Below are 12122 nucleotides of genomic sequence, written 5' to 3'. Positions count from 1 at the left end.
CAGTGTTATTAAAAGCCATCAATTTGTTGCTTAAACTGATGCAGTATGGAAAGCAGAGAGTTATAGCCTCGTGGTTGAAGCGACACACCTCATAGGTGAAGCGATGTGCTTTGGGCCGTAAGGTGCAAAATGATCCATGAAAACAGTTGATTCTTTTGAATTTGATTTTCCAAAGATAAAGAAAGAAGGAAAAGAGGAAAAAATGGTCTTTTTCCATCTGAATACTAGGACTTTTCTCGCATGCTTCTTCTCATGTATGGTTGTGGTGTTCTTATTATCGTCGTTGTCTTCTTTTTATTCTCGAGTTTATAATGCCTATTCTTTGCTGCTTCTGTTCTCTGGTTTTTTTCCCCTTTTCTTTTAATTCATTTCTTTCTTCTTTTACTTATCCTAGTGTGTGAGTCCTCTTGTACGACTTGTGGTTCTAGCTTCTTTTTTGCTTCTCCTTCTATTACCTTAGTACAGTATCAAAGTAATTTAGTAGCAAACAAAATTTTGTAAAACTAATTCTTTTATGTGGTTGATTTATTGGAAATTGAAAATTATTTTTTTGACTGACTGTATGTTTTTTGGGCCTCATTGGAGTTACACTTGATTATGCTTAGATTAATATTGTTGTTATTAGTAATTTTAATTGTATTTGATGTTATAATATTACATTCATGCATTTATACTAGTACTTTTGTATTTTCCATAAAATTAAGAAGTGTACCCTTTCTTGTTTTTCACTTAAAGCCCCATGAGTCTTTTCATTTTTTGTGCTCTTCGTTTTTAAAACCACTGCTATGTTGGGAACTACCGTCTACAAACTTCTATTTTTTTGTATGATCTCATCTTTGTCTGAGTGAATATCTAAATCGAAGCTAGCTTTGGGCAGATAACCTGCATACTTATTTTTGAGAATACACACTTATACGCCCTTAATAAGTGGAACTGAATGTTGATTTCTGGAGTATTTACAGGTGATTCACGATGAAATGCTCTTGGAAGAGATTGAGAGTCTCAAAGCTTCTGAAAGTGAGCAGATTCCTCTTCCTCTTCAGCGTCTCAAAGTTTTTGTCCGAGAACTGAATTCTGAGACGACTTTAAACAACACAAATTCGTTGCTGGAGACTGTTATTACTTCTTGCATGAGAGAAATGTACCATTATGCTCGTGTTCGTGGCTTGCATGTACTGGAATGTATCATGGATACTGCCCTGTCTGCTGTGAGAAAGGAGGAACTGCAAGAAGCCAGTGATGTACTGTTCACAATTACACCTGCGTTTTATATGCAAAATCCCATATCTAAGCTAGAGATTCATTTGCTTTGAGCATAAGAAGTCACATTCTGATACTTCTCTTTAAAAGAAAAAAAAAGAATGGCACATTCTGATGTTAACTCACTTGTTACTTCATTTTTAATGGACAATGAATTGCGTTACTAACTTCTATCCTTTTTACCTTTTTTTGAATAAAAAATTTGTTGTATCCTTTTCTATATAGATTCTTTTGCTGTTGCCCCGACTTCAGCCTCTTGTAGCAGTCCTCGGTTGGGACCTTTTGTCTGGTAAAACGGGTTTAAGAAGGAAATTGATGCAGCTTCTGTGGACAAGTAAATCACAAGCTCTTCGCCTGGAAGACTCTCCACATTATGGAAATAGATCAAATGAGGTAGTTCCCATGCTTTTATAATGATAGAGATGGGGCAGACTGCAGTTTTTTTTTCCTTTCCTGTCTAATGTTATTCCTCTTCAAGTTATGTTCTTTCATGAGCAGATAAATCTGTAGGTTTTTACTTAAACTACCTTTACTTTGCCAGGTGTCTTGCATCGAACATCTCTGTGATCTCCTGTGTTATCAGCTTGATCTTGCTTCTTTTGTAGCATGCGTGAATTCTGGCAAGTCATGGAGTTTGAAGTCCTCGCTACTGTTGTCTGGTAAAGAGTTTATGCAACAAGGAAATGAAGATGTGCAATGGGATCCCTTTGTTGAAAATTTTGTGCTGGAAAGATTATCTGTACAGAGTCCTTTGCGGGTAAACTCTATGCTGTCCTTCCACAGTAGAACATTACTGTTTGCACTGCTGATGTGTTTTGCAGATTTTTGGTTTCGTTTTATTTTTGGAAGAGAAGTATCTTTTGTAGAAAGAATTTTTAATAATAGTTGAAGGTAAGCAGCTTACTGTCATGCTTTCTCTAGCCGATGGTTTATCAGAAACAACCTCTTTTCCCTTCCAGGGTAGGGGGTAAGGCTGCGTACATCTTACCCCCCTCAGACCCCACTTGTGGGAAATCACTGGGTTTGTTGTTGTTTAGTTGAAGGTAAGCAGCTTATTTTATGTCCCACTTGTTTTTGATAAGGTATTTAATGTCCCACTTGTTCGGTTGTTCAATTCTATATAGTTTTCCTTTTTTTATTATTTTTATTTTATAAATATGCTTTACTTACAAATTTGGCTTGAGTTTCATTGAAATGCATTTGCATTTACTCGGTACCTTACTTGCCTGCTCATTGAATCTGAGGTTGCATCTGCAGGTAGCGTGTATGGATTGTATGATACTATTACGAAAGAAGATGATCAAGTTAACACGTCGCCTCTCTTCTTAATATAATATTATCCTCAAATTCTAAAGATTTATTAAAGAAATTCTAAAGATTCATTAAAATTTGAGTGGTCATAGTCTGACCACAGATGGGATAGAAGAGTGCTAACAACTGGTACATGTTCACATCCCCGATAAAAGGATCATCACGTTGCCTAAATTCACCAGAAAAAATAGAACAACGAGTAGAACCAATCCAAGAGCCAGAAAATTTTAAGTTTAAGATCAGCAAACAATATTTTTGGTAGATTATTGCACAGATTACTTCTCTCCTCTCCTCTCTCTCTCTCTCTCTCTCTCTCTCTCTCTCTCTCTCTCTCTCTCCCTCGCATCTCTTTGCTACTATTATGACTTTGCTTTTCATATATCTGAAAATGGTATCTTTCTTACACCTGCTACATATTAATATGGCTGATTTAATTCTTTTCTTTTGCTTTGATAGTATTTTGGATTTGTAATTCTTTGCCATCTTCTAGGTGTTATTTGATGTGGTTCCAAGCATTAAGTTTCAAGATGCTATTGAACTGATTAGCATGCAGCCAATTACTTCCAATCTAGCAGCCTGGAGGAGGTGTGGTGACTCATTCTTTTGCAATGTGTTGTATGACTTAGGTTCAGTTCTACGTTTACATCATGCATGTAGATACTTTAGATTCGGCTGAATTGTAGGGCAGCAAGCATAACTTTGTAGAGATAGCTGCTTCTTTATTCATTCATTTTTTTTAATGAAGTAATTATAGAGCTGCTGTGCTTGTGTATCGATGCATTACTACTGAGCAGATGGAGCTTGTATTAATGTCCTTAATGTTACAACATGATTATTTTTTTAGAAGGGTTGCAACATGATTATTTAAAATGTTACACTTTGTTCTTAGTCTGGGATCAAACTTCTAATGGCTAAAATGTGTATGGAGAAAGTAGGTTAACTTACTGCATATGTTTTCCTTTTATTCCATTTGTACTTTGGTAGGATGGAGGACATTGAACTCATGCACATGCGTTATGCTTTGGAATCTGCTGTCCTTGCACTTGGAGAGATGGAAAAGAATATCGGTGAGGGAGTAGGAAATGGCCAGTTCAATTTTTGCTACCTGAAAGATCTGAAGAACCATCTTGATGCCATCAACAACATTTTCCGCAAGGTGTCTACTATCTGAAAATTCTTATGTAGTTGTCTGCCTATTCTTGTTTTTTTTTGAAAAGGTAACATATTTATATTAATTAGAAGGTGGACTACACCGAACCAGTGTAACCATCCATAATTACAAGGAGTACCAGAAGAGATTCTAGTCCTCTGAAAAACTCATAAATAATCTAAGACATCAAAGATACATTCACATTCTTCTAAATACTCCTGTTTACACCAAAAATAATAGAGCACTAGACAACTCATCTTCAACTTTTGTATAGGACTGTGGTTGTCTTCAAAACACCTTTGATTCCTTTCTTTCCAAATTGTCCACCATATACAAGCGAGGACAATCTTCTATCTCTCTTTCTGACTGGATTGCTCACCATCTCTTTTCCAACTTGCTAGAACTTCCCGAATTCTCCCGGGCATGACCCACCGAATCCCCCTCAGGTTGATGAATATCTTCCATAATTGGTGAGTAACTCTGCAGTGCAAAAAAAGATGGTTGACTGTCTCCGCATGATCTTCACATAGATAGCATCTGGAACACAACTGATATCCTCTCTTGATGAGATTATCTTGTGTCAATATTGCCTCTCTTGCTAAAAGCCAAGTAAAACAGGCAACTTTGTATGGGATTTTGACTTTCCATATCAACTTCCAAGGCCAACAACCAATCTGGTTGTTAGAGTGATTGAACGCCTTGTAAGCTGATGTAACAGAGAACTTGCCTTGTCTACCCCATTGCCAGATCACATGATCTTCAGTGTTGGATGTCCCTGTGAATTGTTTTAGGGTGTTATAGAAAGCTGTCAACCTCTGTATTTCCCAATTGTTTAGTAGTCTTCTATAAGTGAGATTCCAACCTTGATCTGTCCACACCTCTCCAACAGATGATCCTTGTTGTTGATTCAGATTGTAAGTGTCAGGAAAAAGTTGCTTCAGTGTTCTTTTCCCAAGCCATTTATCTTCCCAAAAAGATGTTTTTGTTCCATTTCCAACTTTGAGACTGGATTTGTTACTGAACTTTGGCCATAGATTTCTGATAGACCTCCACAAACTTACCCCATAAGGACTATTTACAGAGTTAGTTGTCCAACTTCCTTCCATCCCGTACCTTGCCTTGATTACATTCTTCCACAAAGATTGCTCTGTTGTAGCAGACCTCCATAACCACTTCATCATCAAGCCTTGGTTCTGAATTTTCAAATTTCTGATCCCCATTCCCCCTTCCTTCTTACTGGCTGTAAGGATATCCCACCTGGCAGATGGATTCTATTCTTTTCCTTGCTGCCTTGCCAAAGAAAATTTCTTCTCAGAACATCAAGTCTTTTCACTACACTTGCAGGCATTGGAAATAAGGACATCATGTAAGTAGGCATAGCATCAAGAACACTGTTAATAAGAATTAGTCTTCCTCCCAAGGATAAATATTGGCTCTTCCAGCTTACTAACTTCTTTTCACATTTCTCTACTACTCCATTCCATATCCCCTTTGATTTGCTTTTGCTAAGTTTGACAGAAGTATTTTGGAGAAGGTACATGCTAGCATCAGAAATATCTTTCTCCCAGTTGAGCGAAGGTGGTACTGAAAACAAGCAACTTCCATTGAATGATTTGTGATACTATTGCAATGACAGAAATTTTCTTTTGTGTAGACTGTGGTTTGATTTTTGATTTCCAAAGTTGGAGGAATGATTTCTGAAGTTGGCTATTTCCGTCTTGCCCCTTTTATTTGTTTTATTAGTCCTTGTATTACTTACAGCAAAGGGCTTTTTTCCCCCATGCAATCACAGATACTGATGGTGAACATTATCATCTCTCTTCTGCATATGGATGGCCTTTCTCTCAATTTGACACCTTGTGCTTCATCAAGCAGCTCATCTGAATCATCCAATATATCGAGGGAGCAACAATTGGAGGATGCAACTCATGATGGGCAAAATAAGACCGTTGTAATGTTTATAGGGCAACTATTAGATATATTGCGGCAATATCTACCATCTTCAAACTCAGAGAAGGAGAATAATGGGGAAGTAAATATGTCTGCTGGTATCAAAGAAGCCATAGAATGGAGAATTATGAATGCCAAAAGATTTATTGAGGATTGGGAATGGCGTTTGTCAATTTTGCAGTGCCTTCTCCCATTCTCTGAAAGACAGTGGAGATGGAGGGAGGCTCTTACGATATTACGTGCAGCCCCATCCAAACTGCTAAACCTGTAAGTACTAGTGTTTCTACTTTGTCATTTTAATGCATATAATTTAGAAATGTCCTTTTGTTTCCAGACAACTGAGTCAAAAACCTTAGAAAAAGTGTTGTTCTAGTTGTCCTCACTGTATGCCTTCTCTTATTTCATTTTTGATTATTGGGAATGCATTATAAAATTTTCTCAGAAGAGTGTACGTCTCTATCAATTTAATACTACCTAGAAATATTTAGGGTTGAAGGTAGCTCTTTCTAAATCAGTGTCTCTTGTTTACAGGCCAGTAGTTGTATCTCTTGTTGCCTTGAGAGTTCTTGGCGAGCCTGCATTGTATCTAATGTTAAATGTTTTTCCTTTTAGATGATGGTTAAACATTTTTTAATATTTATGCTGGAAAGATAATTTGAATCTTAGTTTCAATTTTACAGCAATGGCTTGAATTTATCCGTCTGATGCTCTGGCAGAATTGTCATGTCAATGTAGGGTTGAATCGTGCTGGGATGATATAGTTACCATATTGCCTTAACCTTTTTCCTGTTTTTGGGGATATCTCTTATCCTCCACCTCAGTTAATTTCTATCCTTGCATTGTGAGTCCCCATCCCCTTAGTTTCCACTGCTGCCTTTCCTGCTGGACTTGCCCCTTACCTTTCAGCCCTTAGTTCAGTTGTGGCCTATAATAGTCTTGTACTATATACTGCTTGCATGTAGGAACTTTTCGCATGATTAATGATCTTAGCCTTACAAAATAAATAGTCTTGTGCCTTTCCAACCATTGCCTTGAAGTTACGGTTGGATTCTTAGAGTATTTCATACGATATCAGAGTCAAATATTTGACACACTTATATCTGACTGGGTTAAATAGTATCTCGTATCAATTATGAAGAGGCATCCACAGTATTGTCAAAGGCTCATTTAAGGCGCGCTTAAGTCCTAAAGCTCAGAAAAACTCAAGAAGCGCGCTTCGCCTCGCTTAAGTTGCGCTTTAGTGTAAGCAAGGCACTAAGGCGTGTGCCTTATTGCCCATGAGTTCTCTCTTGAATCAGGCAGTACTAAACAATAATAATAATCGACAAATAAGTGTATTAGTTGTTAAAAAAAACATTATGAGTGAAGTTGCTACTCTTTTTTCTTGAATTACATATATATTTATTTTTTTCCTTTATTGCTCCTTTTTTATTAAAGCCCACATTTTAATTGCGCTTTGCACTTAAAGCCCCAATAGACCCGGGGCGCTTTTTAGAGCTTTTCGCTTTTGACAACACTGGGCATCCAAAGGGATTTATAGATGTCTTCAGCCATCCCAATCATTGTTTTAAAGTTTTCATTTGGATATTTAGATTCTTTGGCATGTCATTTTGCCATTATCATTACATTTAGAACCCAATTTAAGTTTGTGTACCAAATTCGGGTTTGGAATAGCCTGCATCCTAAAATTCGTTATAGATATACCAGTCCTAGGAAAGAGTTGAGGAGTACAATCTGATGCCATTGCAACTTTGTTTCCATTGCTTTCCCTTGTACATCCAAATCAGGACTACGGTTTTAAGTGCTAAATTAGGTTATCAAGCTGCTCCTTAACCTGCACTCTTATCACCTATAGATGTGAGGTCAATTTTTGGCTTAAGCAATATCTTTTTAATTGTGTTGATGCAGCTGTATGCAAAGGGCAAAGTATGATATTGGAGAAGAGGCTGTCAACCGTTTCTCTTTGCCTCCAGAAGACAAAGCTACACTAGAGCTGGCTGAATGGGTAGATAGCGCCTTTGGAAGAGCATCTGTATGTTCCTTATCTGCTGGTTGTATGTGTATCAGTTAATATCCCGTGCGGAACTTCTATGTATTTTACATATATTTTCTAGTTTGTCCTTAAAATTGGATATAGTTGGTGGCTGTTTTTTTTTGAGAAGGTAACAATTTTGTATATATATCAACTGCACCAAGGAGGTGCAGTCTTTCAAATTTACAGAAGATGGTATAGGAATATCTTAAATCCCTACTGTACTACAGAGAGCCTAGGACATTCAATGATGGATTCTGGATCTTCCATATACTTTTGTTTACACCAAAAGTGGAAAAGAACTAAACATTTCATTTTCAATTTCTGTATGGTGCTACTTCTGTCTTCAAAGCATCTCTGATTTCTATCTGACCAAATTGTCTACCAAATGCAAGCTGGGACTATATTCCATCTTTCTTTCTTATTGGTTAAGGTGCCGTAATTGCTCCAGCATCTTAGGACGTCCATTATATCCCTAGGCATTACCCACATGATCCCCTTCGGATTAATGAAAATCCTCCATATTTGTTCTGTAATCCTGCAATGCAAAAAAAGATGGCTGATTGTCTCAGCCTCTTCACCGCATAGATATCATTTGGAGCATAGGTGGAAGCCCCTTCTGATGAGGATGTCCTGATTCAGAACTGCTTTTCTGGCCAAGAGCCAAGTAAAGCAGGCAACTTTATATGGAATTTTGACTTTCCATATTAACTTCCAAGGCCAGCTATCAATCTGGTTATTAGAGAGGTTGAATTCCTTGTATGCTGATTTGACTGAGAAAATACCTTGCCTGTTCCCTTGCGACAGAACAGAGTCTTCAGAGAGTGGATGTCCCCTTGAACTGATCTAATGTTTTGTAAAATTCTGTTATCCTGGTTATTTCCCAGTCATTGAGTAGTCTTCTGTAGCTAAGGTTCCAACCATGGATAGACCATACTTCACCCACAGTTGCTTCTTGTTGCTGGTTCAGGATGTAGATGTCAGGAATAGCTGCTTAAGTGAATTTTGGCCAAGCCATTTGTCTTCCCAGAAAGAAGTTTTCAAACCATTACCTATTCTGAAGTGGGCCTTTCTTCTGAATTTTGGCCATAAGTTTCTAATAGACTTCCAGAGGCTTACTCCATAAGGACCACTAACATGTTTGGTTGCCCAGTTTCCTTCTACTCCATATTTCCCTTTGATTACTTCCTTCCAATGTGAATTTTCATTGGAACCATATCTCCAGAACCACTTCATCATCAAGCTGTGATTCTGTACTCTCAAATTCCTGATTCCTAGTCCTCCTTTCTTCTTGCTGACCGATAGAGCATCCCATTTTACCAGATGAATTTTGTTGTTGTCGCTGTTGCCTTGCCACAGAAATTTCCTTCTCATTGCATCTATTCGTTTCACCACATTGACAGGAATCGGGAATAGAGACATCATGTGAGTAGGTAAGGCATCCAACACACTATTAATCAAGATTAGTCTTCCTCCCAAGGATAAGTATTGACTTTTCCAGTTAACCAGCTTCTTTTCACACTTCTCCAATACATCATTCCAAATCCCTCTGGACTTGCTCTTAGCTCCTAGAGGCATGCCCAAATATATAGTCGGTAGTTCCCCTATCTTTCCTCCAAGAATGTTAGCCAGGTTTTGGAGTCCATTTACCTCATTAACGGGATATAAATGGCTTTTGCTCCGGTTAATGTGCAACCCAGAAATAGCTTCAAATAGAACGAATATCACCCTCATCATCTTCAGTTGTTCTCTGTCAGCATCACAGAACACCAGTGTACCATCTGCATATTGGAGGTGTGTGATTTCCAGGTTGCTGGCTGCCCTGTGAGATACGTTGAAACCGTTGACCCAATTGTTGATTTGAGCAGTTTTCAACATGTCATTAAGGCCTTCCATGGCTATGATAAAAAGGAAGGGGGAGAGAGGATCTCCCTGCCTTGCCTCAGCCCTCTCTGTGATGGAAAGAAGCCAGCCGGTGAGCCATTTACCAGGATAGAAAATCTTACTGTACTAATGCAAAACTTGATCCAGTTGACCCATCTTTCTCCAAAACCCATCTTCACTAAGAGCCCAAGTAAGAAGTTCCAATTCAAATTATCAAAGGCCTTCTGAATGTCAAGTTTGCATAATATCCCTGGTTTCTTACTTCGTATCCTTGCATCTATACACTCATTAGCAATGAGAATCTATGTTGCGCAGACTCTCCAAAATACTGCCGCACCCGTGTCGGATTCTCCAAAAATACACTGCTTTTGGAGAATCCGACACGAACCCGGTGACATTTTCGGAGAGTCCGAGTAACATAGATGAGAATGGTGTCCATAATCTGTCTCCCTTTGATAAAGGCCATTTGTTGAGTGCCTACCAATTTGTGCACAACTTTCTTGAGTCTCTCAATAAGTAGTTTTGAAATTATTTTATAGATGCTACTTATAAGGGAGATAGGTCTGAAATCTTTAAGTTCTTTGGCGCCCTTCTTTTTTGGGATCAAAGCTACGTAGGTTGCATTGAAGCTTTTCTCAAAGATTCCTCTATCATAGAAGTTCTGTACAACAGCTATTACATCTGTGCTGACCACCTCCCAGCAATGGGTGAAGAAAGCCATGGAGTAGCCATCAGGTCCAGGGGCTTTGTCCCCAGCACATGCTTGGACACTATTCCATATCTCTTGAGCTTCAAATGGACTCTGCAACATTTGGTTTGCTTCTGCTGTGATTGTGGGACACACTCTGAGGTTGCCTTGCGGCCTCTATTCTTCTGTTTCTGCATACAACCTTTGATAGTATGTGACAATCGCTCTTTTGATGTCAGCTGGGTTCCTCATAGGTTGGCCTTCTACGTCTAGAAGATCAATGTTGTTTTGTCTTCTGTGTGCATTGGCTGTTCTATGAAAGAACTTTGTGTTCCTATCCCCTTGTTTCAACCATGTTTCCCTGGATCTCTGTCTTCATGCCACCTATTCGTGTCTAGCAATTTCCTCAAACTCCATAAACAAGGTAGCTTTGGTAAGTATTTCATCCTCATTCAAGTCTCTTTGATCTTGAATCTCATCTAGCTCAGACAATTGAGTGAGTATGTTGAGTTTCTGCATCTCCAGGTTCCCTTGGATTGTTTTGCTCCAATTTCTGAGTTTATCTTTCAAGGCTTTCAACTTGAAAGCCAAGATGTAGTCTGGCCTTCCTTCACAAGTAAATGAGTGCCACTCGTTTTTGACCATGTCTTTGAATCCCTCTGTCTGCAACCACCAATTTTCAAATTTGAAATAGGATTTAGTTGATTCCCAGTTCCTACATTGAAGCAATAATGGGGTGTGATCAGAAGTCACTCTATGAAGAGTTGACTGTTTTATGTTTCTAAAACCCTCATCCCAGTCTTCAGAGATCAGAGATCTGTCAAGTCTAGCTGCAGAGTTGTTTCTATCTCCTTTTCTCCAAGTGAATCTGCCTCCTAACAGTTGTAAGTTCACTAAACCCCATGTCTTCAATGAATTCAGAGAAATCAGTCATTGCTCTAGTGAATCTGTTGCAATTTTTCTTTTCGGAGGGAAATCTAACTGTATTAAAATCCCCACATACAATCCAGGGGCCACTGAATAATCCCCTAGCTGCGCCAACTTCCCACCAATCCTCTTCTCTTTCTTCTCTATCATTTGGAGCATAAACACTAGTTAAATGCCAGGTGAAGTCCTGGATTTTTCCTGTGAATTTACATGAAATAGAGTAAGATCCCAAGCTACTTATTTCACCATCCCAAATCCTACTGTCTCACATAAGCAGAATGCCTCCCCTGGTTCCGCTCGGTTCCAGCGATGCAAATTTCCCCCATCTGTTTGCCCATAGATCTTTAACAATTCTTGTGATATCACCTTCCAATGTGAATTCTTGAAAGCAATACACATCATCTTTCCAGGTATTGATACAACTCTTGATCGTTTCCCTCTTCCTTGGCCTGTTTAGCTCTCTTACGTTCCATGATATGACGTTGACTTTCATTGATCTTTGATGATAAGGTAACCTCCCCTGCTTCTGGTGCCATTGCTTTGAAAATTGCTCCCTATATCCAGACTTTTAAGCTCTTTGAAACCCTTAGTTTTTGGAGTTGTTGCCACCACCAATTCTGCTTCTCCCTTGTTTGCTTGCCTCTTGTGATTGATCTTCATGAATAGCTGCAGAGCCTCCTTCTCACAGCCTTGAAAATCCAATCCAAACTCTTTGCTTAGCTTGATAACTTTTAATAATTTTGTGATACTGTTTGCTACTGGTCTTCATGTTTTTGTACTCCTGTATTTTGATTTTGTGGGTCTTTAAATCTGGGCCAGAAATGATAAAATGAAGAGCCCGTTTGGATTGACTTTTTTTAAATGCTTTTAAGCCAAAATAGCTTTTAAGTCATTTTGTAGTGTTTGGATAAAGTAAAAAA

The 12122-nt window shown here is 38.5% G+C and overlaps 1 protein-coding gene across 2 annotated transcripts in view; it reads left to right on the top strand.

Moving 5' to 3' along the window:
- Positions 1-12122, top strand: part of LOC109237452 — an 80856-nt gene that overhangs the window by 11731 nt on the left and 57003 nt on the right. For both annotated transcript variants that reach the window (XM_019403759.1, XM_019403760.1), the window contains 7 exons: positions 963-1241; positions 1486-1653; positions 1802-2017; positions 3062-3156; positions 3556-3727; positions 5514-5938; positions 7580-7703. In XM_019403759.1, the coding sequence (XP_019259304.1) occupies positions 963-1241; positions 1486-1653; positions 1802-2017; positions 3062-3156; positions 3556-3727; positions 5514-5938; positions 7580-7703 (1479 nt within the window). The remainder of the gene's footprint in view (positions 1-962; positions 1242-1485; positions 1654-1801; positions 2018-3061; positions 3157-3555; positions 3728-5513; positions 5939-7579; positions 7704-12122) is intronic.

This window comes from Nicotiana attenuata, unplaced genomic scaffold, assembly GCF_001879085.1.
Source record: "Nicotiana attenuata strain UT unplaced genomic scaffold, NIATTr2, whole genome shotgun sequence".
Lineage (NCBI taxonomy): Eukaryota > Viridiplantae > Streptophyta > Magnoliopsida > Solanales > Solanaceae > Nicotiana > Nicotiana attenuata.
Note: the sequence above shows the minus strand (reverse complement) of the source record. Positions and strands in the feature narration are given on the sequence as shown.